Source organism: Meles meles, chromosome 19, assembly GCF_922984935.1.
Source record: "Meles meles chromosome 19, mMelMel3.1 paternal haplotype, whole genome shotgun sequence".
In the NCBI taxonomy this organism is placed as follows: domain Eukaryota; kingdom Metazoa; phylum Chordata; class Mammalia; order Carnivora; family Mustelidae; genus Meles; species Meles meles.
This window is the reverse complement of record NC_060084.1, coordinates 42533476-42557240: the sequence shown is the minus strand read 5'-3', so window position 1 is coordinate 42557240 and position 23765 is coordinate 42533476. Positions and strand designations below refer to the sequence as shown.

General features: G+C 55.6%; 1 protein-coding gene across 1 annotated transcript; it reads left to right on the top strand.

The window, feature by feature from the left end:
* Positions 1-7208: 7208 nt before the first annotated feature.
* ATP4A (ATPase H+/K+ transporting subunit alpha) lies at positions 7209-22012 on the top strand. Its single transcript, XM_045988668.1, has 22 exons — positions 7209-7340; positions 10206-10346; positions 10432-10491; positions 10909-11112; positions 12184-12297; positions 12536-12788; positions 12905-13173; positions 13808-14011; positions 14366-14470; positions 14550-14684; positions 15159-15351; positions 15858-16033; positions 17148-17284; positions 17366-17516; positions 17596-17764; positions 17874-18028; positions 19004-19127; positions 19484-19629; positions 20852-20985; positions 21244-21345; positions 21437-21528; positions 21702-22012. Exons 2-22 carry the CDS (start codon positions 10218-10220, stop codon positions 21728-21730), a joined length of 3081 nt encoding a protein of 1026 aa, XP_045844624.1. The 5' UTR covers positions 7209-7340; positions 10206-10217; the 3' UTR covers positions 21731-22012.
* The last annotated feature ends 1753 nt before the right edge of the window (positions 22013-23765 follow it).

Here is a 23765-nt window from a genome sequence, read left to right as displayed (position 1 = left end):
CTCCAGCCTCTCCCCTCCCTGGAGGTTGCGGGGAGGTACTGAAGTTCCAACTCTAATCACAGAACTGCTTCGGCTCCAACCAACCCCCACCCTTAGGCCACCTGAGAGCTTGCCAAAAGTCACATTATGAACATAACAAAAGACAGCTTGATTGCTTTTATCATAGGAAACTCCATGGGTTTTAGGAGCTCAGAGCTAGGAATGGATGGAAAACCCAACATTTTTCTGGTCTTGTCTTTTCTTTCTTTCTTCCTTTTTTTTTTTTTTTTTAAGATTTTTGTTTATTTATTTGACAGAGATCACAAGTAGGCAGAGAAGCAGGCAGAGAGCGAGGAAGGGAAGCAGGCTCCGTGCTGAGCAGAGAGCCCCATACGGGGCTTGATCCTAGGACCCTGGGATCATGACCCAAGCCGAAGGCAGAGGCTTTAACCCACTGAGCCACCCAGGCACCTCTTGTCTTTTATTTTTTAAAAGATTTTATTTATTTGACCGAGAGAGACACAGCAAGAGAGGGAACACAAGCATGGGGAGTGGGAGAGGGAGAAGCAGGCTTCCTGCTGAGCAGGGAGCCCTGACCAGGACCCCAGGATCATGACCCGAGCCAAAGGCAGATGCTTAACAACTGAGTCACCCAGGTGCCCCAAGATTTTTCTTATTATAAATCACAGTATACTATCACAGTCTCCTACCATAATAGCTGGGGGGGGGGGGGAAGGAGAAACAAAAAATTAATATCTTTTAAAGACAGCAAACAGCTGTGGATGCAAATAAGTCTAAAGGAACTGCATTCCAGGGGCGCCTGGGTGGCTCAGTGGGTTAAAGCCTCTGCCTTCGGCTCAGGTCATGGTCTCAGGGTCCTGGGATCGAGCCCCGCATGGGGCTCTCTGCTCAGCAGGGAGCCTGCTTCCTCCTCTCTCTCTCTGCTTGCCTCTCTGCCTACTTGTGATCTCTGTCAAATAAATGAATAAAATCTTAAAAAAAAAAAAAAAGGAACTGCATTCCAGAACTTAGGAACCCTTCTTGCTTAAATGGTGTGAAAATTAATAAAAGGAGACTTCACTGAAAATGGAGTCGGGGCACCTGGGTGGTTCAGTGGGTGAAGCATCTGCTTTTGGCTCAGGTCATGATCCCAGGGTCCTGGGATCCAGTCAGGCTCCTTGCTCAGGGGGAACTGCTTCTCCCTCTGCCTGCCTCTCCCCATGCTTGTGTGTGCTCTCTCTCTCTGACAAATAAATAAACAAATAAATAAAATCTTTAAAAAAGAAAGAGAAGGAAGGAAGGGAAGGAAAGGAAGGGCAGGAAAAGAAGGGAAGGAAAGGAAGGATAGGAAGGAAGGGAGGAAGAAAGGGAGGAGAGGAAGGAGGAAGGAAGGAAGGAAACCAAGGGCCTTAGTCTAGGAACTTGACCTGGGTGGAAGCCACTGGTTCAGCCCGTTCATTTTGTTCTCTTTTTGTGATTGGCTGACAGAGCCCAGGAATCCTGGTTAGTTCCACCATCTTGATTAGGCTGGCTCCCCGCCCCCCCCCCCCAACCCTTCTTCTTTACCAACTGGCTGACAGCGGATAGAGACTTTCTTACTTTCTTGATTGGGTTGGTCCAACCTCACTTCTTGATTCTGCCTTTGTAATTGGCTGGAGGTTGGAATAAACTTTGTCTGAAGAAGCACCATTACCCTCAACCCCTCCCACCTATGAATTGTGGCTCCTGGATTGCACGACCAGATCAAGAGGCCTATACCCCTTGTTAAGCTTAAAAATAAAATATTATTTTACCAAAGCAAATAGGGTTATTCAGGAATAACAGAGAATTACGATTTGGGAAAAAAATAGGCAACTCTGGCAAACAAAGGAGAGGACCTTATTTTATAAAGAAGGAGGAAGTTGGGAGGGGTTGTATGTTTTGTTTTGTTTTGGGAGAGAAACTGGGCACCTGTGGTGGGAGGAGGGGCAGAAGGAGAGCAAGAGAGAAAATCTTTTTTTTTAAATTTTATTTATTTATTTGACTGACAGAGATCACAAGTAGGCAGAGAGGAAGGCAGAGAGAGAGAGAGAGGAGGAGGAAGCAGGCTCCCCGCTGAGCAGAGAGCCCGATGCAGGGCTTGGTCCCAGGACCCTGGAATCATGACCCCAGCCAAAGGCAGAGGCTTTAACCCACTGGGCCACCCAGGTACCCCACGAGAGAAAATCTTAAGCAGGCTCCTCGCCCAAGCCAGAGCCCAATGCCAGGCTTAATCTCACAATCTTGAGATCGTCACCTGAGCAGAAACCAAGAGTCCCACGCTTCAGAGCCACCCAAGTGGTTCAAACCCTGGGGGGGTTGTTTTGAACCGGAGTCCACTGGAAAAAAGGCACAAGTCCAGGGTGATGTTGGTTTCTCATTGACTGAGTTGCCGGGGTGGGGGGGCGGTGGGGGGGTGAGGGGTGGTGATTTCTAGTAGGAGATGCAACCTACATTCTTTCCCCCTTGACCCCTGTGGTTGATGATTCTTTCCTATTAAAAAGTCTTTTCTTGGGTCTGTAATTGACAGGACTTCCTGTAATTAACCTGGAGCTGTACAGCAGGAGAGCTCCCCCTTCTGGCCTACCATATTATGTTATGTTATGTTATGTTATGTTATGTTATGTTATGTTATGTTATGTTGTAGAGAATGAGAGAGAGGGACGACATGAGAAGGGGGAGGGTCAGAGGGAGAAGCAGACTCCTAGCTGAGCGGGGAGCCTGATGCGGGACTAGATCCTGGGACTCCAGGATCATGACCTGAACGGAAGGCAGTTGCTCAACCAACTGAGCCACCCAGGCACCCAGGCCTACCATTTTAAATGAGGTTTCCCTTGATTACCTTTCACACCCTCATACTTGGTTTTTGAGCCCCGTTCTGAGCTTTTGCATACGTCTCCATCCAAGGATACCTTTTCTAACTCCATTTTTCTCAAGCTTCCCTGCCAGAGCTGGGGAGTGGGGGAGTTGGCCTGCCCTAGGCATAAAATGTGGCCCTGGAGGCCTCAAGGCTTGTATCTAAGTGAATTTTACCTTCATCTCGCCCATGTGCGCCCTCATTCAGCAGAAAGTGAACCAACTGCTATGTGCCAGGCTCTGTGTTGGGCACCGGGGTCACTCAGAAATGCCGAACTAAACCACTGCTGAACCCATCTCCCTTCTTGAAGCTCCCTTTTCCTTTGCCTCCTGACCCCCCTACCACCCACCCCTTCCTGGTTCTTCCTATACCGTTCAGATTGTGCTTTTTGTCTCTTTAATAAGCAGTGGCTCCCCTCCTAGCTCCTCTTCCCACCCTTGCCAGAGGCCGTCTCACCTCCCCCACCTCACTCTACACTTTCCACACTAACAAGGCCCTCATCACAGTTACCAATTCCAACTTCTTCCAGAAGCTCCAAGACCCAGTTGTCCCATAGCTTCCGGGTCCCCCAGTTCCTACGTAGGCTGTAGCCCTTCCTCAAATTTACCTCTCCTCCTGGGTCCCATCCAGGGGAGCACCCCTCTCCCCCTGCCAGGCCAGACACCTCCTGCCCCAGCCCATGTCCCCATAGGAGATCTCCTGAGCCTCCCTTCGCCAGCCTCCTTCCCAGGAGGAAGCTTCTAATCTCAGCCTCCCCCTTGAGTGTCCTCCACATGGCAGGCAGAGGGGACATCTTCCAGACTCAGTCCTGACCATGCCACTCTTCTTTTTTTTTTTTTTTTAAGATTTTATTTATTTATTTGACAGAGATCACAAGTAGGCAGAAAGGCAGGCAGAGAGAGCGAGAGGGAAGCAGGCTCCCCGCTGAGCAGAGAGCCCGATGCGGGACTCGATCCCAGGACCCCGAGACCACGACCCGAGCCGAAGGCAGCGGCCCAAACCACCGAGCCACTCTTCTGATGAAACCTCAAATGCCTTCAGCTGCTCCTAGACTAAAATCCTAACTCCTCCCCCGGTCCACATATAAACTGACCCCTGCCTTCACGTTCTGCCACCCACCCCTCACTGACCTTACCCAGCCTTTCCACCACCACTCCTAGCTGACTCTTACTGTCACCGTGTTCCCAGCCCTGTTCCCAACTGGTTGGGTTTTGTTCTCGCTGTTCCTTTCCCTACAGTATTTATTCCTGGCTGTCTCCTCATCCTCAAAGCCTCAGCTCAGGTGTTACTTCCTCAGAGCCCTTTGCCTGATGCCCTGGTCTATCAGCTTTCTCCCCGCTGCCTCTCTCCTCCAGGACCCTGTCACTTTCCTTAGTGCTCTTATTTGCCAGTGAAGATTCATTTGTTTGATTACTCCAGGAGAGTGGAGTGTAAGCAGGACCATGACTGTTTTGTTCCCTGCAAATCCCAGGGTTGAACAGAAAGCTTGGCACATAGCAGATGCTCCAACAACATTCCATAAGTCACGGAACAGAGTGCAGTTTTAATAGGAGGCCTCTTTATGAAATGGTGTCTGGTCTGATTCTGTGTACCCACAGTGGAAGACTTTCTGGCCTGGCTGCTTGGGGTTCACATCTTGCCTCTGTCCCTTACTAGCTGTGTGACCTTAGGCAAGCCGGATAACCTCTCTGGGCCTCGGTTTCTTCACAGTAAAACTTCAGTACCTTCCTCATAAGGTTGTTGGGAGGATGAAGTGGGCTCACACAAGTGACACACTGACCGGGGGCCTGAGGGCAGTGAGTTCTCAGTTAGTGTCATTCTTTTTTTTTTTTTTTAAAGATTTTATTTATTTATTTGACAGATAGAGATCGCAAGTATGCAGAGAGGCAGGCAGAGAGAGAGGAGGAAGCAGGCTTTCTGCTGAGCAGAGAGCCTGATGTGGGGCTCGATCCCAGGACCCTGGGATCATGACTGGAGCCGAAGGCAGAGGCTTTAACCCACTGAGCCACCCAGGTGCCCCTCAGTGAGCGTCATTCTTATCATGGGCTTCCTGTCACTGTGGCTGTTTGAGCCTGTCCCTCTGCTTTAGGTTGGGGCATTGTGTCTTTGGGGGGCCAAGAGCATCATCCCAAGGTGGGACCATGTGTCCATGTCAGTATTTGCGGCTAGGGTTGCTGCTGCGTGTTGTGGAGCGTCTCGGGGACCCTGAGATTTATTTCTTCCAACAAAAGTTTATTGAGTCCCTATTATTTGCCATTTGACATCAGTCCGGAAAAAAAAAAAAAATACCAGGCAAAAATCCCTGCCCTCGTGGAGCTCACATTCTGTCAGGGGGATTCGGAAAACACACAAGGAACCTGACAGATGAGAGCAATGACCCAGTGCACGAGAAGATAATGGGGACAGAGGTGCAGGAGAACTGCAGGTCACGGTTTGAATTCGGCCCGTCAAGGAGCTCACACTGGGACGGCAACATTTGTGCAAAGACCTTGGAGGGGGAAAGGGAGCCATGCAAGTGTTAGGAGGAGAGCATTCCAACAGGAGGGCAAGCGCACAGGCAGAGGCAGAGGCAGGAGGCTGTTTGCAGTGTCTGAGGCAGAGCAGGGAGCCAGTGTGGCTGCAGAGGAAGGGGGCAGGTCTGGGAGGCCAAGGCCAGACCGTTGGCTCTGGGCACCAGCGTGCAGACTTCCTTTCAAGAGTTTGGTGGAGCTAAGGGAGGGTCAGCCCGGAGAGCCCAGATCCAGGGGTTCACAGGCTCCCTCTGGCTCTGGGTGGGGGGCAGGTGGGGCAGGGACAGGAGCAGGGAGACTGGGGCAGAGGCTGCTCTGATGTCCAGGCAGGAAGGGACAGAGGTGGAACCAGCATGGGAGCTGGGAAGGGAGAGATGGTTGGGTTCTGGAAATGATTTTAAGATCCCAGATGAGGACAGCCATGCAAATCTCTTGAGGGTGGTTGACATTTCCCCATCTGAAAAAAGCTGGTAGAGGAGCAGAACACAGGAGACCTGGCTGCCAGCTTAGCCGGGCTGGGGCCAGATTTTGTCCCTGACTCGTTGACCCACTGCTTGCTCCTATAGCAGCCTGAAAGGGAGGGAGAAGCAAGGTTCCTTCCGGCTCTTCCCCTCTCTTCGGTCTTCCCAGGGCCTGGAGATGGCGGGGGATGGGTGACCTGCCCAGGAGGCGAAGGGCATTGCTGAATCCACTATCTTATCAGAGAATCCAAACACAAACCAAAAGTCACGGTCACAATGAGTTCTTTCAGTCAGCAAACACTCCCCACACTGGGTGATACAGGGCACGTGAGGGCAACTGAGACATCCTGGGTCCCGTCCTCAGGTGTCCTGGGGGCCAATGAGACGTCATCACATGGTGACCACCCAGGGCCGCCAGGCCTGTGATGGAGGAATTATGGGTCAGGGGGGTCGGGGCTGGGATAGGGAAGCCTAGGGGCTCTGGGAACCCAGGGGAGGTACCTGCTCCAGCTGGTACGTGGTTGTGGTCCCAGAAGGTTCCCTGGAGAAAGCAAAAGATGGGGAGTAACTGCAGGTGGGGAGGGCACAGGGTGAGTGTTTTAGGCAGAGGAAACCTCACCGGCCAAGATCTCGAAATGATAGTTTTGATAAACAGAAAGACTACGAGGGCTTCATCCCAAAGCATGAAAGGGGAAGGTATGGGGAAGGAGGCATGGCCAGGAATCTGATCCCATCAGGCCTTGTAGGGGGGGCTGAGTCCCTGAAAGTGTGTGGCCGAGATTCCAAGACACTCTTGTTCTGATTCCCCCCAAAAACCCACTCAATATTCACCAACCATTGAAAAGATTGTCCTCTGCCCTTTCTCAGGAAAAAGAAAAACTAAATTCTGACCATTAATTTTCTTTTTCTTTTTTCTTTTTAAGATTTTATTTATTCGCTTGAGAGAGGGAAAGAGAGAGCACGAGCGGGGAGAGGGACAAGCAGACTCCCCATGGAGCAGGAAGCCAGTGGCAGGGTTTGATCCCAGGACCCCGAGATCATGACCTGAGCAGAAGGCAGACACTTAACTGACTGAGCCACCCAGGCACCCCTGTGACAGCATTTTAAATAGAAAATAAAGAGATCACTGAATAGCACTCTAGTCATTCCTTAAGCCTCCAAACGTGCTCCCCATTCCAGATAGCCTGAAGACTCAAAAATGGGGCCCGTCCTGCCGAGAAGGTCTGAGAAGGGCGCACATCACTGCTGCCTTCCTGCCCAGCGCACTTGACCTGAATCTGATCCTGAACTGAGCCAAACTGAGGGGAATTCTGCAACACAGCTGACTGATGCTTTTCCAAAAATTTCAAGACTATGAAAGACAAGGAAAGAGTAAAGAAACGTCACAGATTGGAGGAGACCAAGGAGACATGACAGCTAAATGCGAAGTGTGATCTCGGACCAAGAAAGGGACACGACTTGGAAAACGTGAAGTTCAAATACGTTCTCCGGATTAATTCCTAATGTATTATCAGTGTGAGTGTCCTGGATTTGACACCGGACCGTGGTTATGTAAGAGAGTGTCCTTATTCAAGGGAGACAACGTGTTCATGGGGAAACAAGCATGCCATCCCAAACTCACTTTCAAGTGGGCCAGCCTGAGCTTAAAAAAAAAAAAAAAAGAATCTATTCTCTCCCTCACCTCTTGTCTATCTAGAAACTACAATATGGGAAAATCAATTTAGCTGAAGGTTATTTTGTTTTACTATCCCTAGAACTTGGGAGTCTGAAATATTTAAAGTAAACCATTGAAAATTAATGTAATAAAACTAAGAAATGAAAAAAAGGGGGGGTGGGCCACAAATGGGGCAGAGTAGAGAAGGACAGTCCGATTTTGACAGACGTCTGCCCATGTGGAGGTCAGCCACCTGCTGCCGGTGATGGTGCCTCGGTCTCCCCACTGTGACTTAGGTTGTTCCTGAATCTGTGCAGACACAGTCCCATAGTTGCCCCAGGCTCTGGTTGCTTTCAGAGGTGGTGGTCATGGTGGAAGAGCTAGAGAGAGCCAGAGGCACTGGAGGAACTCCCAATGATGGAGACTTCCCGGGGGCCTGCCCGGAGCTGCGGGTTTGTGACTAGTCCATACCCAGCAGTGTCTACTGACCATCGACGTTGTGCCTAGGGAACTGGTCTGGGTGCTGTGCACACAGCAGCACATACAACCAAGTTTCAGTCTTCCTTCTAGTGTGGCAAGGTTGACACAAAACAAATGAAAATAAAATACAGTGTCAAATTGGGACAAGGGGTGTAGGTAAAGCAGGGTAAAGGGGGTGGGGCCTGAGGGGAGTCCCATATTAGAAGTGAGGTCTCTCTGAAGAGATGACATTTGAACTGAGGCCACACAGCAAGAAAGAGCCATGCAGGTATCTAAAGAAGAGAGCATCGGGCAGAAGGGATCGCATGTGCAAAGGCCCTGGGGCAGGAATGACCTTGGCCTGTAGGAATTACAGCAAGAAGGCCAGTGCCAGGGGACTCTTGTAGAGACTGAACCGGGGCCGGGGGTGGGTGGGAGGCAGGGCTAGATCTTGCAGGAATGGTTGTGGAGTTTATTCTGTGTGAGAACGGATTCCTCTGGATGGTTGTAAGCAGGGGAGTGACAGGACACATGGCGTTTCACACGTGCAGTTCAGAAAGGCAGACTCATTGTCGGTGTGACTTCACCCCACCTGCTTCCTCTCTGGGGGTCCCCGGTAGTGGGCTGGGGTGACCAGCTGGGGTGGCTCTGGGGAGGAGGTTGGGCTGCTCAGCAGCTTAGCCTTTCCCAGGTGACCTGCCCCAGGAGAGAAGGACGTTGCCCCAGCGATTATCTTATCAGACACGTCCACCCTGTGCGGCCCACACAGGAGATACCAAGAACCTGCCATTCCAGCGGTCCAGCCCCTCACTGCGGCCCACAGAGGTCCCTGCGTGGGGGACCTCAACCCTGGCACCAATACCAAGATCAAGCCCAGGAACCTTGAACACATCTTTTCCTCTACTTTGCACCTTTGTTTCCCCATCCGGGCAGGTTGGGGTGGAGATGGGAATGACAGAGCTGTGATGGCTACAGCCGGAAGTGTGGGGCACCGCTGGGACCCTCCCAGAGCCCCTCCAAGCCTTGGTTTCCCCCTGTGCGCAATGGGAATGATAGTGCCGCCCACACAGTTGTGGGGACGCTGGAGGTCACTGTGTGTATCACCTGGTCCGTAATCGCCGCGGCTGCTGTGAGGTCTGCATTCTCTCATCAGTGGCCCCATAGGAGAACCAGGCTCTGGAGTCAGACCTGGGCTAGAACCCTCTCCTGACACTTAGTCACCACAACTTTATTTATTTATTATTTTAATAAAGATTTTATTTGAGAGAGAGAGAGAGCTCACAAGCGGGGGTGAGGAGGGGTAGAGGGAGAGGGAGAGAAGCAGACTTGCCGCTGAGCAGGGAGGTCAATGCGGGCCTCGATCCCAGGACCCTGAGATCATGACCTGAGCTGAAAGCAGATGCTTAACTGACTGAGCCACCAAGGCGTCCTAATCATCCCAACTTTAGACCAAGCCCTTGATCTCTCTGTGCCTCGGTTTTCTCATCTGTACAGTGGGGGCTAATAAGAGAGTATAACTTTCTAATGGGCTGCTGTGAGGAGCTAAGGAAATACTCACACAAACATCCCTGGGCAGATTGGCAACACGGAAAGTCCTCCCTAAACAACAGCCGCTACAGCCACCGTTGTGAGCACCTTCCCCCTCCAGGAGTCGGACATGGGCAGTGGGGTCTGGAAGAGGACACTGTAGCCCAGCTACCTGGTTCTGAGTCCTGACTCTTTCCCATCATAGCTTGGGGACAACCAGCAAGTGACTTAACTTCCCTGCACCTCAGTTTCCCCATCACTATCGTAGGGGGAGGTAAGAATGGTACTTGCCTCAGAGGGTTGTTGGGAGGTTCCATTAGTTAATACAGGAAAGCCCCCAGCCCAGTGCTTGGCACATAATGAGCACCATATGCTTGATATTCTTGTTGTTGTTACCATGGACTTACTCAGAGGTCCCCTGATCTCAGTGGCAGGTAGAGATGGGCCTGGGCAGTTTGGGGTAACCCAATAGTTAATGCCTGAGCTGCTTAGGCCTGGAGGTCACCCCAAGGAGCCCCGCAATCGGTTCTAATCGGGCCTGTCTTGCTCCACCCTCTCCTTCCCCGGGTATATCAGGGCTGGTCCAGACCCTAGGCTCTGTCTGAGCAAAGGAGAGTGGCTACCCCGGGCACCATGGGGAAGGCAGTGAGTGAGGCCCAGAGTCAGGGATCGGGGGGGATGGAGGCTGGAGGCAGGAGTTCCAGTGGGATCTGAATTCTCCCCCCTCCTCCCATCCCCAGGAGAATTACGAGATGTACTCGGTAGAGCTGGGTCCTGGCCCTGGTGGGGACATGGCCGCCAAGATGAGCAAGAAGAAGGCAGGCAAGGAAGGAGGCAAGAAGAAGGACAAGCTGGAGAACATGAAGAAGGAGATGGAGATCGTGAGTGTGGGGCTGGGGGCCTGGGCGGGGGACAGGAGTGTGGCTGGTGAGAGCTGGACAGTGAGTGTCCTGCCCCTCCCCACAGAACGACCACCAGCTGTCAGTGGCAGAGTTGGAACAGAAATATCAGACCAGTGCGACCAAGGTGAGCTGGGTGCAGAGGGAGGGGGAGAAGAGAGAGGGAAGAGAAGAGAGAGGAAGAAGAGAAGGGGAGAGAGAGGGAAAAAAGGGAGAAATGCATTAGAGAGAAAGAGAAAGGACCAAACAGAGAGAGAGATGGAGTAGGAGAAGCAGATAAAAAGAGGCAGAGAGACAGAGACAGGTAAGAGAGAGAAACAGAGCAGAGACAACAGAAAGAGAGAGAGCCAGGCGGAAAGATGAGAAAGACACAGCGGAGGGCAGGGGGATGGGGAGGATGGAGGTGAGGATGGACACAGAAATGAAGAGAAACAAGACAGACGGAGGGCGGGCGGTAAGGAGGCAGAAGATCTCCCCTCATGGAGGAGCGTGTGGTGAGAGGAAAACCCTTAGCAGCCACCATAACCGCCCACCCCATCCCCAGGGCCTGTCTGCTGGCCTGGCCGCTGAGCTGCTGTTGCGGGACGGGCCCAACGCTCTGAGGCCGCCGCGGGGCACCCCCGAGTATGTCAAGTTCGCCCGGCAGCTGGCAGGTGGTCTGCAGTGCCTCATGTGGGTGGCTGCCGCCATCTGCCTCATCGCCTTTGCCATCCAGGCCAGCGAGGGTGACCTCACCACTGACGACAATGTGAGTGGCAGATGCTGAGGGCTGATATGGGACACGGGGACCTGGAGGAGAGAGGACATTGGGCATGGACTCAGGATGCGAGGGACACAGGATGGGGATACGGAGATGTGGAAATTCAGTCAAGACATGGGTCATGGGTGAAGGACACTGAGGTGTGGGGCAGCCCCAATGACCCAGGTCACAAGGGACTTGGAGAATGTGTCTCAGATATGGTGGACACGGGTGGGGATACAAAGACATGGAAATGTGATCCTTAAGATAGGAGACTGGGAAACAGACGACATGGGACAGACCAAGGGCACAGGGGACATGGGACTCAGACATGGGACACAAGGGCATGGGGACATTGGGGACACAAGACTCAGGAGAGACAGAACACAGATAAGGAAGCACAGAGACAGAGAATATTGAGACGCAGGACAAGAGGTCGGAATAAGGGACATGGGGACTTAGGGACATGTGGCATTGGACAGGCTTTTGAAAGTCACAGGACATACGACACAAGATGGGGACTTAGAGGTACACAGACGTGGGGAGACACTGGACATAGGGACTTGGAATTTGGAACATGATCGTGGAGCCTACAGGGCATGAAGCATAAGATCGACAGCACACAAACATGGAAATGGGGACACGGCCTAGGGCACCCAGAGGACAGTGAGCAGACGATGACAACACAGAATTTGAAGCCTGAAGCATGGGGTACAGGGCATGAGAACATGGGGAGACAAAGGACAGTGACACGTGGAGCACAAGACTTGGAGGACACAGGAAAAGGTGCATTGTGCCACCACAAAGCCACAGGATATGGGGACACGGGGGAGGTAGGATCCGGGACACAAAGAATATGGGACACAGGGGACGAGGACACAGGACACTGAGAATGCAGGGGAAACTGAGAATGGGACATGAAGAGGCCCCAGGGAACAGCACATGTGACTTTCTAGCAGAGCAGGGAAAACCCCCAGGTGAGCCCAAGAACACCAGGGGAGAGGGAGCAGGCAGGGGCCCTTGTGTGGGGAGCTTCGGGTCCCTTCTCACCCACCCGGCCCCCTTCCCTCCTCTACCCAGCTGTACCTGGCCCTGGCCCTCATTGCCGTGGTCGTGGTCACTGGCTGCTTTGGCTACTACCAGGAGTTTAAGAGCACCAACATCATCGCCAGCTTCAAGAACCTGGTGCCCCAGGTGGGTCCTGCAGCCCCGTCACTTCAGTTCCGGCTCTGCACTCGGGGGAGGGCGCACAGGGAGGCTCCTGGCATCTGTGTGGGCCCTCCCACCAGGCCCAAGCTGCTCTGCACCCCTGGCCTCCGGCTTGCCCCTTGGTTCTCAATGCTCCCCCTTTGCCCCTCCCCACCTCCCCCTGCACTCCGCAACCTCCACCCCCATCCCCTGCTCAGCTCAACCCTGTGCCCCTGCTCCACAGCAAGCAACTGTGATCCGAGATGGGGACAAGTTCCAGATCAACGCGGATCAGCTTGTGGTGGGCGACCTAGTGGAGATGAAAGGCGGGGACCGAGTGCCTGCGGACATCAGGATCCTCCAGGCCCAGGGCTGCAAGGTGGACAATTCCTCGCTGACTGGAGAGTCTGAGCCGCAGACCCGCTCGCCCGAGTGTACACACGAGAGCCCGCTGGAGACCCGCAACATCGCCTTCTTCTCCACCATGTGCCTTGAGGGTCTGTGAGGCCCCCCCCCGCCCCCCCCCCCCCCCCCCCCCGCTTCAGTTCCCACGATGCACACAGCCCTGCTGCCACCTGCCGGGCCCTGAGGCGCCCTCTCGCCCCCGCTGCAGGCACAGCACAAGGCCTGGTGGTGAACACGGGTGACCGCACCATCATCGGGCGCATTGCGTCCCTGGCATCGGGAGTGGAAAATGAGAAGACGCCCATCGCTATTGAAATCGAACATTTTGTGGACATCATCGCCGGCCTGGCCATCCTCTTTGGCGCCACATTTTTTGTGGTGGCCATGTGCATTGGCTACACTTTCCTGCGGGCCATGGTCTTCTTCATGGCCATCGTGGTAGCCTATGTGCCCGAGGGGCTGCTGGCCACTGTCACGGTGAGTGGGGGAGACAGAAGAGAGGTGCGGAGAGCCGAAAGTTTTGTCCGTCCGTCTGCGCGTTCACCCAGGATTGCCTCCATCATCTCCGGCTGTCCCCATCCCCGCACCTGCCTGCCTGTGCCTTTTTCCCTCAGCCATCCTCCCCACTCCCCTGCTCTCCACCTATCCACCCACTGGGCCACCACTCACCGAGGCCCCTCTGGGCCGCACCCTAGACTGAATGCTGAGGACTCACAGGTGAACAGACCTTGTCCTTGACCAGAGGAGGCTGAGACCAAGCATGGGCAGCCCTCCGCAGTCAGCACCCAGGGCAAGACCAGCCTCAGAGAAGGCTCGGAGGATGCTCGTTTTCTCTGTGGTTGTGTTGATGAGAGAACTTAGAGCGCTTCAGCCCCGGCAGCTTAGTGAGGGGCCTAGTGAGCTACCTTCATCCGGGCCGACTGGGGAGGCACCCCAGGTGGCAAGCACAGGCTGGGAAGAAGGCTGAGGCAAGAGAAGCATGGGTTTTGCGGAGGGCTGCTGTGTACATAGTACGGTGGCTGGGGTCAAGGCTCCCTGCGCTGTGAGAGAAGAGAAGGAGGACTAGAAGCAAGGATTGTGCCCCCTAACCGCTTCTCGCCCCTTCTGACAGGTCTGCTTGTCCCTGACAGCCAAGAGGCTGGCCAGCAAGAACTGTGTCGTCAAGAACCTGGAAGCCGTGGAGACACTGGGCTCCACGTCAGTGATCTGCTCGGACAAGACAGGGACCCTCACTCAGAACCGTATGACTGTGTCCCATCTCTGGTTTGACAACCACATCCACACTGCGGACACTACGGAAGACCAGTCAGGTGTGGCGGTGGGCGGAGACCGGTCTGGGCCAGGATCTGGTAGAGGGTAGACTGGGAAGGGAGCTCTGGGGAGGGCTCTGCCCGGGTGGAGAGGGGCTCCTTCCGGATCAGGGACAGCATCTATGAAGCCACAGGTCTGGGAAGCGTCATGGTATCAGGGGTCCTAGGTAATTCAATACTGTCTCTGGAGAGAAGGCTCCGCCCTGGGGTATGAGGAGAGGTTTGGGTCCCAACAGTCTGGGAGGGGACCTTCTCACGAGTCTAGAGGGAGAGGCTCGCTTCTGGTATGGAAGAATGCGACTCCTGGTCTGGGGCCCGCTCCGTGCGGTCCCAGCCTGGACACTTGGCCTCCAGGGCAGACGTTTGACCAGTCTTCGGAGACTTGGCGGGCGCTATGCCGCGTGCTCACCCTGTGCAACCGCGCTGCCTTCAAGTCCGGCCAGGACGCGGTGCCGGTGCCCAAGGTGAGACCCCCGGGGACTCCGGGGAAACCCGGGAGATGGTGCAGCCAGGCTCGCCCCTGACACCGGCCCCCGCTTCCAGCGCATCGTGATCGGGGACGCATCCGAGACGGCGCTGCTGAAGTTCTCGGAGCTGACGCTGGGCAATGCCATGGGGTACCGCGAGCGCTTCCCCAAAGTCTGCGAGATCCCCTTCAACTCCACCAACAAGTTCCAGGTGTGCACCCGCCGCGCCCCACCCCGCCCACGGGGCGGCCCCGCCCACCTCAGGCCCCATCCACACTCCGGCCTGGCCTATTGCAGGACTTCTCTCTGTTTCCTCCCTCTCCACCCACCCACATCTCCCTCCCTTCCACAGCCGCTGCCCACGTGTGGTCAGGGGACTTGCACAGCCCCTTAGCTGGGGACTCACCGCCTGCTCTTAGGCCTTCCGTGGGGTAGCTCGCAATCCACATCCCGCCCCAGCCCAACTCCAACCCTAATTCTGCCCAATCCCAGCCCCCAGGTTTCTTACTGCGCCCCTAACCCTCAATCCCCACCAAGGCGGTGCTCAGCACGCAAGCGCCTCACCCCAGCCACACAGCACCCTCTCAAGTCTATACCCGCGGCACTTCGAGCCGTCAGCCCCGCCCCTCTACCAAGCCCCGCCCCCGGCCCGCCTCCTAGCCACCGTTCCCTTCCTTGGCTGTAGCTGTCCATCCACACACTGGAGGACCCTCGGGACCCTCGGCACGTGCTGGTGATGAAGGGCGCCCCCGAGCGCGTGCTGGAACGCTGTAGCTCCATCCTCATCAAGGGCCAGGAGCTGCCACTGGACGAGCAATGGCGCGAGGCTTTCCAGACTGCCTACCTTAGCCTGGGAGGCCTGGGTGAACGCGTACTTGGTGAGACCCCCGAGGCGGTGAGCCCCCACAGTAAAGGTAAACCTGTGGGTGAGGAGGAGCTAGCACAGAACCTGCCCAACCTTCCTGGCCCAGCCCTGACCATGACCTTTGAGGTCCCTGGCTGACAGCTAACCTGTCCAAGTGCGCACACTCACATTTGGCTTTCCCTGTCTCAGTGCTGACCCCTTCCCATCCTCAATTTCTACCTTATCCCAGGCCCTCCCCACCTGTCCTTTCCCTGGGACCTTCCTTATATCTTACTTGCTGTGGGACCACTGGCAAGGATTGTTCCCTCTCTAGACCTCAGTTTCCCTAGATAGGGTGAGCGTGCTAATAGCCTCCCTGGCTGGTGGTGAGGACAGACTGATCACGTGAAGGATTCAGCACAGGGTCAGGTATCTGTAGGCGCTTGGTGTGAGAGGCCTGGTGATTCTGCCCGGTCACCTGGCCATGCTAGGCAAGGGTCTGCCCAGGACTTCTCTCTGACTTCCCTGTTTTCTGGCCAGGCTTCTGCCAGCTGTACCTGAGTGAGAAGGACTACCCGCCTGGCTATGCCTTCGACGTGGAGGCCATGAACTTTCCAAGTAGTGGCCTGTGCTTTGCGGGACTCGTATCCATGATAGACCCGCCCCGGGCCACCGTCCCTGACGCTGTGCTCAAGTGTCGCACGGCAGGCATCCGGGTATGCAACCAGGGAGAGGAGGGGGCAGGGGTGAGAACAGACGATGATGGTATCCGGGGGCAAGGAACCCTGTGACAGAGAACTCCCTGAAAGTCGTTTGAACCAAAAGTGGAATATATTGATTCACAAAACTGAAAAGTTCTGGGGACTGAAGCTTCAGGTATAGCTGGATCTAGGAGTTGAGTGTCATTAGGAATTTGCCTTTCTCCATGTCTCGGTTCTCCTTTCTCTCTGGTGGTTTTATTCTCAAGTAGTTCCTTGATTTGGGTGGAGAAAGATGATCACCCCCAGAAACTCCAACCTACATCCCACCTATTTAGCTACTCCACAGAAAAGAGCGCCTCTTCTGCTGTTGTCCCAGATTGGTGCACAGGTTCCTTTCTGAGCCTAGTCACTGTGGCTGGGGGGATGGGGATACCTTGGTTGACCAGCTCTGGGCTTACTTGCCCATTCGTGGCCAGAGACCTTACTTCAACCCTGGGGGAAGGGGGTGGTCCCTGATAGACAAATCAAGAATTGGGGAGCCAAGGCTGGGGAAACAACACCCACATCCTCCCCATGGTCTCTAAGCCCTAGAAGTGTTGGACCCTGTTACCTTTCTAAGCTGATTCCTTAGCTCTCCACCTCTCATTTACTGCTTTCCAGTATGGTGGCCTCCCCGCTGCTTCTCCAACAGTTCACGCATGTTCACACCCCAGGCCTTCACCTTGGCTGTTCCTGTTGCCAGGAATACTCTTCCCTCCATTTGTCATGTGGCCAACTCTCTCACCTCTTTCAGAACTCTGCTCAGTTGTCACCTTCTCAATGAGGCTTTCCCTGGACATACTGAAAATCGACATCACGTTTTCCACCCAACATTTACCATCTCCTTTACTCAGCTTACTTTCCCCCTCCCCCAACATGCTGTATCATTCATCCCCTTAATTTGTGTCTCTTCTGTCTCCCGTGCTAGAGGGTCAGCTCCACAAGAACAGAGATTTTCGTCTGTCTCTGTTGTCCCTGACATTCAGTGGTTGAATGAGCGAATGGGTCATCAGTAGAGGTCCGCCAGGGAGGGCAGGGAGAGTGGGCTGCACTGAAGGCATCAGAGGTCTGATGGTCCCCTCCCCAACAGGTGATCATGGTGACGGGTGACCACCCCATCACAGCCAAGGCCATCGCGGCCAGTGTGGGTATCATTTCAGAAGGCAGCGAGACCGTGGAGGACATCGCCGCCCGCCTCCGTGTGCCTGTGGACCAAGTTAATAGGAAGTAAGGACGCTGCTGCCCTCCCCCGTGGTTCTTCCCACAGCCCGCGTAGACGGTGACCCTGGTGATACCCCCCTTTCCCAGGGATGCCCGTGCCTGCGTCATCAATGGCATGCAGCTGAAGGACATGGACCCGTCAGAGCTGGTCGAGGCACTGCGCACTCACCCCGAGATGGTGTTTGCTCGCACCAGTCCCCAGCAGAAGCTGGTGATCGTGGAGAGCTGCCAGCGCCTGGTATGGCTCCGCAGAGGGAGGCGGCCCAGTGGGCTAGGCTGGCCCTCGGTGGGCCTCTCCCTGATCCCCTGCCCCACAGGGTGCCATCGTGGCTGTGACGGGGGACGGTGTGAACGACTCCCCAGCCCTGAAGAAGGCCGACATCGGCGTGGCCATGGGCATTGCTGGCTCGGACGCTGCCAAAAACGCAGCAGACATGATCCTGCTGGATGACAACTTTGCCTCCATTGTGACAGGCGTGGAGCAGGGTCTGTGCCGGGGCGGAGATGGGGGCCACGGGGAGGCGACGTGGGCGCAGGAGGCGGTGGGTGGCGAGGAGGCTGAGGTGCCCGCTGTTCCCCTCCACCCCCCGCACAGGCCGGCTGATCTTTGATAACCTGAAAAAGTCCATCGCTTACACACTGACCAAGAACATCCCCGAGCTGACGCCGTACCTCATCTACATCACCGTCAGCGTGCCCCTGCCCCTCGGCTGCATCACCATCCTCTTCATAGAACTCTGCACCGACATCGTGAGTCTCCAGCACCCCCCCAAACCTGCACAGGGCCCACGGACCCCTGACTGCCCAAGGACGTCATGGACGACGCCCTTGGATGCAGGGTGCAAAGGCAGCCAGACGGGGGCACGCAGGCAGGCAGGCGGGTGGTCCCAGACAAAACTACAGACACTCAGGTTGGCACAGATCTGTGGACTCAGATAAGGACCCTCAGACACGCACACACACACACACATGTATCTCTGGTGACACTTGGATACCGACATCCCTCGGCAGCCGGGGGCGTGGCCATGTTGACTTTCTTATTCAGCAACACTCGCCTAGTGTCTTCTCTGGACCAGGGTGGCATTAATTTCCTTAATTTTGTCCTCAGAAACACTCTAGGGAGCAGCTTTATTTATTTGTCATCCCCATTTCACCGATGAGCGAAATGAGACACAGACAGGTTGAGCGGCTGGTCCCCTACCAAATAAGTTGCACGCTGCGGTTGGAGCCTGGACTATCCGGGGCCCCAGGGCCTCTGCTCTTGATCAGGCCACACTGCGGCCACTCTGCTGTGACAGACAGATGGGGTGGGGGATGGGGAGGACAGTGCGGGGGAGCACAGAGACGGAAGAGATGCAGAGAGAGTGACGGGGAGAGACGGGACACAGGGATACAAAAGCAGAGACAGTCACAGAGAAAGAGACCAGAGACAAGGACAAAAAACAGTCAGGGAGGAGGGGGTGGGTAGTGGAGGTAAACGCAGATGTTCCGATGGAGATGGACGGCTGGTCAGATGTGGACACAGCTGTGGAGGGACATGGCAACATGGCCTTGTTGGGGGCCAGCTGGTCTGTGCTGTCGGGCAGGTGTGCCTGCACGGCCACCTGCTTCCCAAGCTCAGTCCTGTCTCTCTCCACTAGGGTGGGGGGTTGCCAGGGTGGAGGGCACTTGGACACACAGGGGAGGGGCAAACCTATAACCCCGACTCCTTCCGCTCCCGGCCAGTTCCCATCCGTGTCCCTGGCATATGAGAAGGCAGAGAGTGACATCATGCATCTCCGTCCCCGGAACCCGAAGCGCGACCGGCTGGTCAACGAGCCCCTAGCTGCCTACTCCTACTTCCAGATCGGTGAGTGCCCGTGGGGACCCCTGGGTTTCCTGCAGGGCTGCTCACCTGCCCTGGCGTCTCTAACCGGAGCTGTGGCTTGTTCTGGATCGCAGGGTTGGCATTCAATCCCGGGTCCCTGTTGTTTCCTGAGTCCGTGTCTGCTGTGATCCCCGTGTCCCTTCTCTGTCTCTCTCTGCCTTGTCTCTTCCATCCCCTATTGATCACCCTTGGGATCCTTTGTCTCTGTGTCTGTCTGTCTGTCTGTGATCCTGTGTCCTTGACCCTCTCTCTGTGGCATCTCTTTGTGTCCCTATCTTTCCATGTCCCTGTCTGGGTCTCCATCTCTGTCTCCCCATGTCATTTTGCCTGTCCCTCAGGTGCCATCCAGTCATTTGCTGGCTTCACTGACTACTTCACAGCCATGGCCCAGGAGGGCTGGTTCCCACTGCTGTGTGTGGGGCTGCGACCATATTGGGAGAACCACCACCTACAAGATCTGCAGGACAGCTATGGCCAGGAGTGGGTGAGCCCCGGCCCCTCATCCCTGTCCCGTGGCTCCCTCATTTCCAGTTGTCCACATGTGACGGAGCTCAGCCGGGGCATCCCAGGTGCCTGGACTCTGTGCAGGTTCCGGGGCCTCTCCCACCACTGTCTTGAGCTCTGCCCTCCTCCTGCTGACGGTCACAGCAGCCCCTCGGCCGGCAGTGGCCTGTCATCTCTGGGATGGACAGCATCCCGATGCTGTCACTGTGACTGCAGCATCACTTACAGAGTATTCGCCTGCGTGGCCGCCTTTATTGAAGGTTTGGAGCCCGGAGAGTCGAGATCTGGTTAGCAGGGGTTGTTAGTGTGCCCTGTGCTGTGACAGTTCAGGATGTTGGGAATGCAGACCTTGGGAGCCAGGCTGCCTGGATTCATGGCCTGCCAGCATTCTTCACCAGCTGTGTGACCCTGGGCAAGTTGCTCTGCCTCTCTGTGCCTCAGTTTCCCCATCTGTAAGTGGAGATGCTGTCTGCCTCCGTGACCTCATAGTGCCGTCCTCACACCAGCAGCAACAGCATTACCTGGGAACTCTTTCGAAAGGCAAATCCTCAGTCCCCACCGCAGATCTCTGGGCATGGGGCCTGGATGGCTGTGTTTTAGCTAGCCCTTCCAAGAATGCTGAGGATACTGCGGTCTGCCCACCCCCGTCCTCCTTGTAGGATTTTTGGGGGGGAGTCAGTGCGGTGATCCATGTGTAACACGTGGGGCCTGAAGCATAGTGCGTGTTCCTCACAATTAGCTGGTATTATAAACAGTTACATTGAAGAAATGGTCTGAGTAGTGGTTGCTCCTTTTAAATGGGGCATGTGTCCTGTTCCCCAAAGGCCCTTCTGGCCCACGTCACTCATTTTGGCCATCTGCCCGGGCACCGGAGTCACTGGACTTTGCAAATTCGGCCCTAGGAGTCCAACTCTCTTTTCCCAGGTGCCTTCCCGTGTGCGGGAAAGGCTGTAGTGCTTCTTCATCGTGAGAGTGACTGGCCTGAGCATCCATGTGCCAGGTGTGATGTCTAATCTCTGCAAGGTCACGATGTCCAGCCACCCCCCCCACCCCCCGCCAACTTCCAGGGTCCGGCAAACCTGAGAGAGGAGGGAGATGGTGTCTCCCTCCTCTCCCCCACGCCAGCCTCTGATGGGAGGACTTCATGGCCACAGGCCATCTCCATCCTAGCTCAGGCTGCTTCTGCTCCCCTCTGGCTGCAGACGTTCGGGCAGCGCCTGTACCAGCAGTATACCTGTTACACCGTGTTCTTCATCAGCATCGAGATGTGCCAGATCGCTGATGTCCTCATCCGCAAGACACGCCGTCTCTCCGCCTTCCAGCAGGGCTTCTTCAGGTGTCCCCGGCTGGCCCAGCACCACCCCCGACCCCGGCACTCCTCTCCCAGCCCTGCTTCAGCTCCCACCACCTGCCTCCGCAGCCCCCAGCCCCTCCGTTTTTATCCACCAAGGGGGAGATGGGACAGGAACCGAGTCCACCGTTGAAGCATCTCCCTGCTCTCCCTGCTGTTGATGACATGTGGTCCCCGCTTCTTGCAGCCTGTCCTTGTCCTGAACCCCCCGGTCTGAGCCTGTCCCACCCCACCCACCCACAGGAACAGGATCCTGGTGATCGCCATCGTGTTCCAGGTCTGCATCGGCTGCTTCCTCTGCTACTGCCCCGGAATGCCCAACATCTTCAACTTCATGCCCATCCGGTGAGGGGCCGGGAGCTGCGAGTAGGGGGATGGGCACAGGGACACAGAGTTGGGCGTAGCCCTCACCTTGTCATCTCACCTGGGCCTTCAGGTACCAGTGGTGGCTGGTCCCCATGCCCTTCGGCCTCCTCATCTTCGTCTATGATGAGCTTCGGAAACTGGGAGTTCGTTGTTGCCCAGGGAGTGAGTGTGGAGACCAAGGGCCTGGGGCTGGGGGTGCTGGGACAGCCTCAGAACAGCTGGCCTTGACCTTTGACCTCCAAGCCCTTAAACCTCCATTAATCCATACCTCTGAGCCCTTGGTGCCTGTGACCCACGTCCCGCAGCCCTGAGTCTCCTCTCTCTCTCTCTTCCAGGCTGGTGGGATCAAGAGCTCTACTATTAGAGGGACTGCCGCGTACAAGCCATCCCTGCACCCCCGACAGCAGAGGTGGGGGGCATGGACCCTCTGGGCAGCCACCCGAACGTCTAAGCGATCAAGAGCCCCAGCGCCACCCGCGTCTGCTCCCATGGCCCACGGCACTCCAATCTTGGAGACACCGTCCCACTCCCTTTCCCCATCCAGACAGAGCACCCCCTACCACCTGGCAGAGCCGTCCCTGGGCCCAGTGCTCTGGGTGGGTGGGCAGAGGGTGGGAGCTCCCTGCCTGGGGCTCTTCACACACACACACACACACACACTTGTGCTGCGTCATAGTAATAAACCTGCTCACACCAACCAGGCTTTCATTTGGTGCCAGTGCCTGTCAAAGTGTCTTTCCTGATCCTCTTTTGTCTCCCACAGTCCTCCAGCTCAGGAGTGTTTGCTCTGTTCCTAAACACAGCCTCATGCAGAGTAGGGACGCTCGGCACCTTCCTTGGGGGAATGAATTCCCATTCCTTTGCCTGGGGTGACAGCGTTCACAGTGAGCTCACAAGCCACCTGGATCTTATTCCAGCCAATTCTTGTTTCACCGGAAAAGCCAGGCCTGCTCTCTGACCTCAAGGCCTTTACACAGGATTCGCTACCAGGAGGATTTTCCTCCTGCCCCAAAAGCTCATCCTTTAGGTCTCGGCTCCCATCTCCTTTTCCAGGGAACTCCTCCTGCCCCCAGCCCAGCCTTGATATGGCCTTTGCTCCCCCCACTTCATCCCCCGCCGCTCTGGTCTCCCTGAGCCCCACATAAGCTGGGATTATTGCGCACAGTTAGACACCAACAGGGGCTCTGGATCAGAGTCCCTGCTCAGCAAAGAGTTGAAGTCATTTCTGCAACCTTCACTTGTCCCCATACTGGTCCGGGGCTAGGCAGGGGATGGGATGGAGGTGTGGGAGTGCAATCCTATCACAGGCCCACCTCACTGGGCTGGGGGCGTGCCCATATTCTCCATGACCAGTCAATCGCTTGCCTCCCCACCCCTCCCCCAGGACACCTGTGGACCGCTTCTCTGGGACACAAGGATAAGGGTGCAGGGCTAGGTGGTGGCTGCCCCACCTGAGGGCAAATGCTCCCTCTGAACACACCAACACTCACAGCACAGCTGTGCTCTGTGCCTTCCTAGCCTGGGGTTAAGCAACAGTGTGGCAGGACCTGACAGCCAGAGGGACGGAGGGCACGGGCACTTGCTCTATTGCATGTGACTTGGGAGATCCATCGGGTCTAAGGAGCTCCTTCCTGGGTGGGCATAAACATGACGTTCAAAGCCCTGCTTCTGACCCGTGTCCCTCAGGGAGGGAGGGAATGGGGCAGGCAGCTGGCTCCACTAGGAAAAGGCCGGGGTGATACTGGAGCTGGAGAGTCTGTGAACGTGACAGGTTGACCTGTGAGCTGGGAGGCTCCTCACCCCCTCAGTCCTGGGAATGTGCATTCTCAACTGCTGGACATTGAGATAGTGATGTGGTACTAGATGGTGTATGACTGAACCCAGTTAAGGCCCCGAACTAAACTTAAAATTTGGCAGGTGGGTGCAGAGATCTAGGAGTCTTGCAACCCAAAGAAAAGCCTTGAAAAGTTCCCTTGCTTCTTAAACCTGCCACCTACCAACCTGGAGTGGCCGCCTTTCTCCTCTCTGCCGTCTGCCTAACGGGGGCAGTTTCTGATTGCACCTGAGAAGCTCCGAAAGAGTTTGTGAAACAAGAGGTAGGGAGGGCAACATCTGGGACAATATCCAAGTTGGTGGGCTCAGCTACCGTGCTAGCCGGCCGCAGTGGTGTCTGTAGCCCACCCTGAGGAGACTCCAGCCAGGACGGGATGGGATGGCTACAGACCCAAAGCCTGGAAGAGCTTGGAATCATGGACGTCTGCTCTTAAGAGCAAACCCGAGTGTGCAGGTGGCTGGACTGTTCAGTGTGCAATGGGGAGTCTCAGATGGTTGTAGACAAGGAGGGTCACTAATAAAACTGGGATTTCAGACAGATCTCCTTGGCTGCCATATGAAGGGTG

Bases quoted from the DNA above. Each gene is read 5' to 3' on its own strand.
- ATP4A (XM_045988668.1), top strand. From the start codon at position 10,218: ATGTACTCGGTAGAGCTGGGTCCTGGCCCTGGTGGGGACATGGCCGCC. The intron at 10,347-10,431 runs GTGAGTGTGGGG...CCCTCCCCACAG, and splicing joins TGAAGAAGGAGATGGAGATC to AACGACCACCAGCTGTCAGT. The intron at 19,128-19,483 runs GTGAGTGCCCGT...CCTGTCCCTCAG, and splicing joins CTACTCCTACTTCCAGATCG to GTGCCATCCAGTCATTTGCT.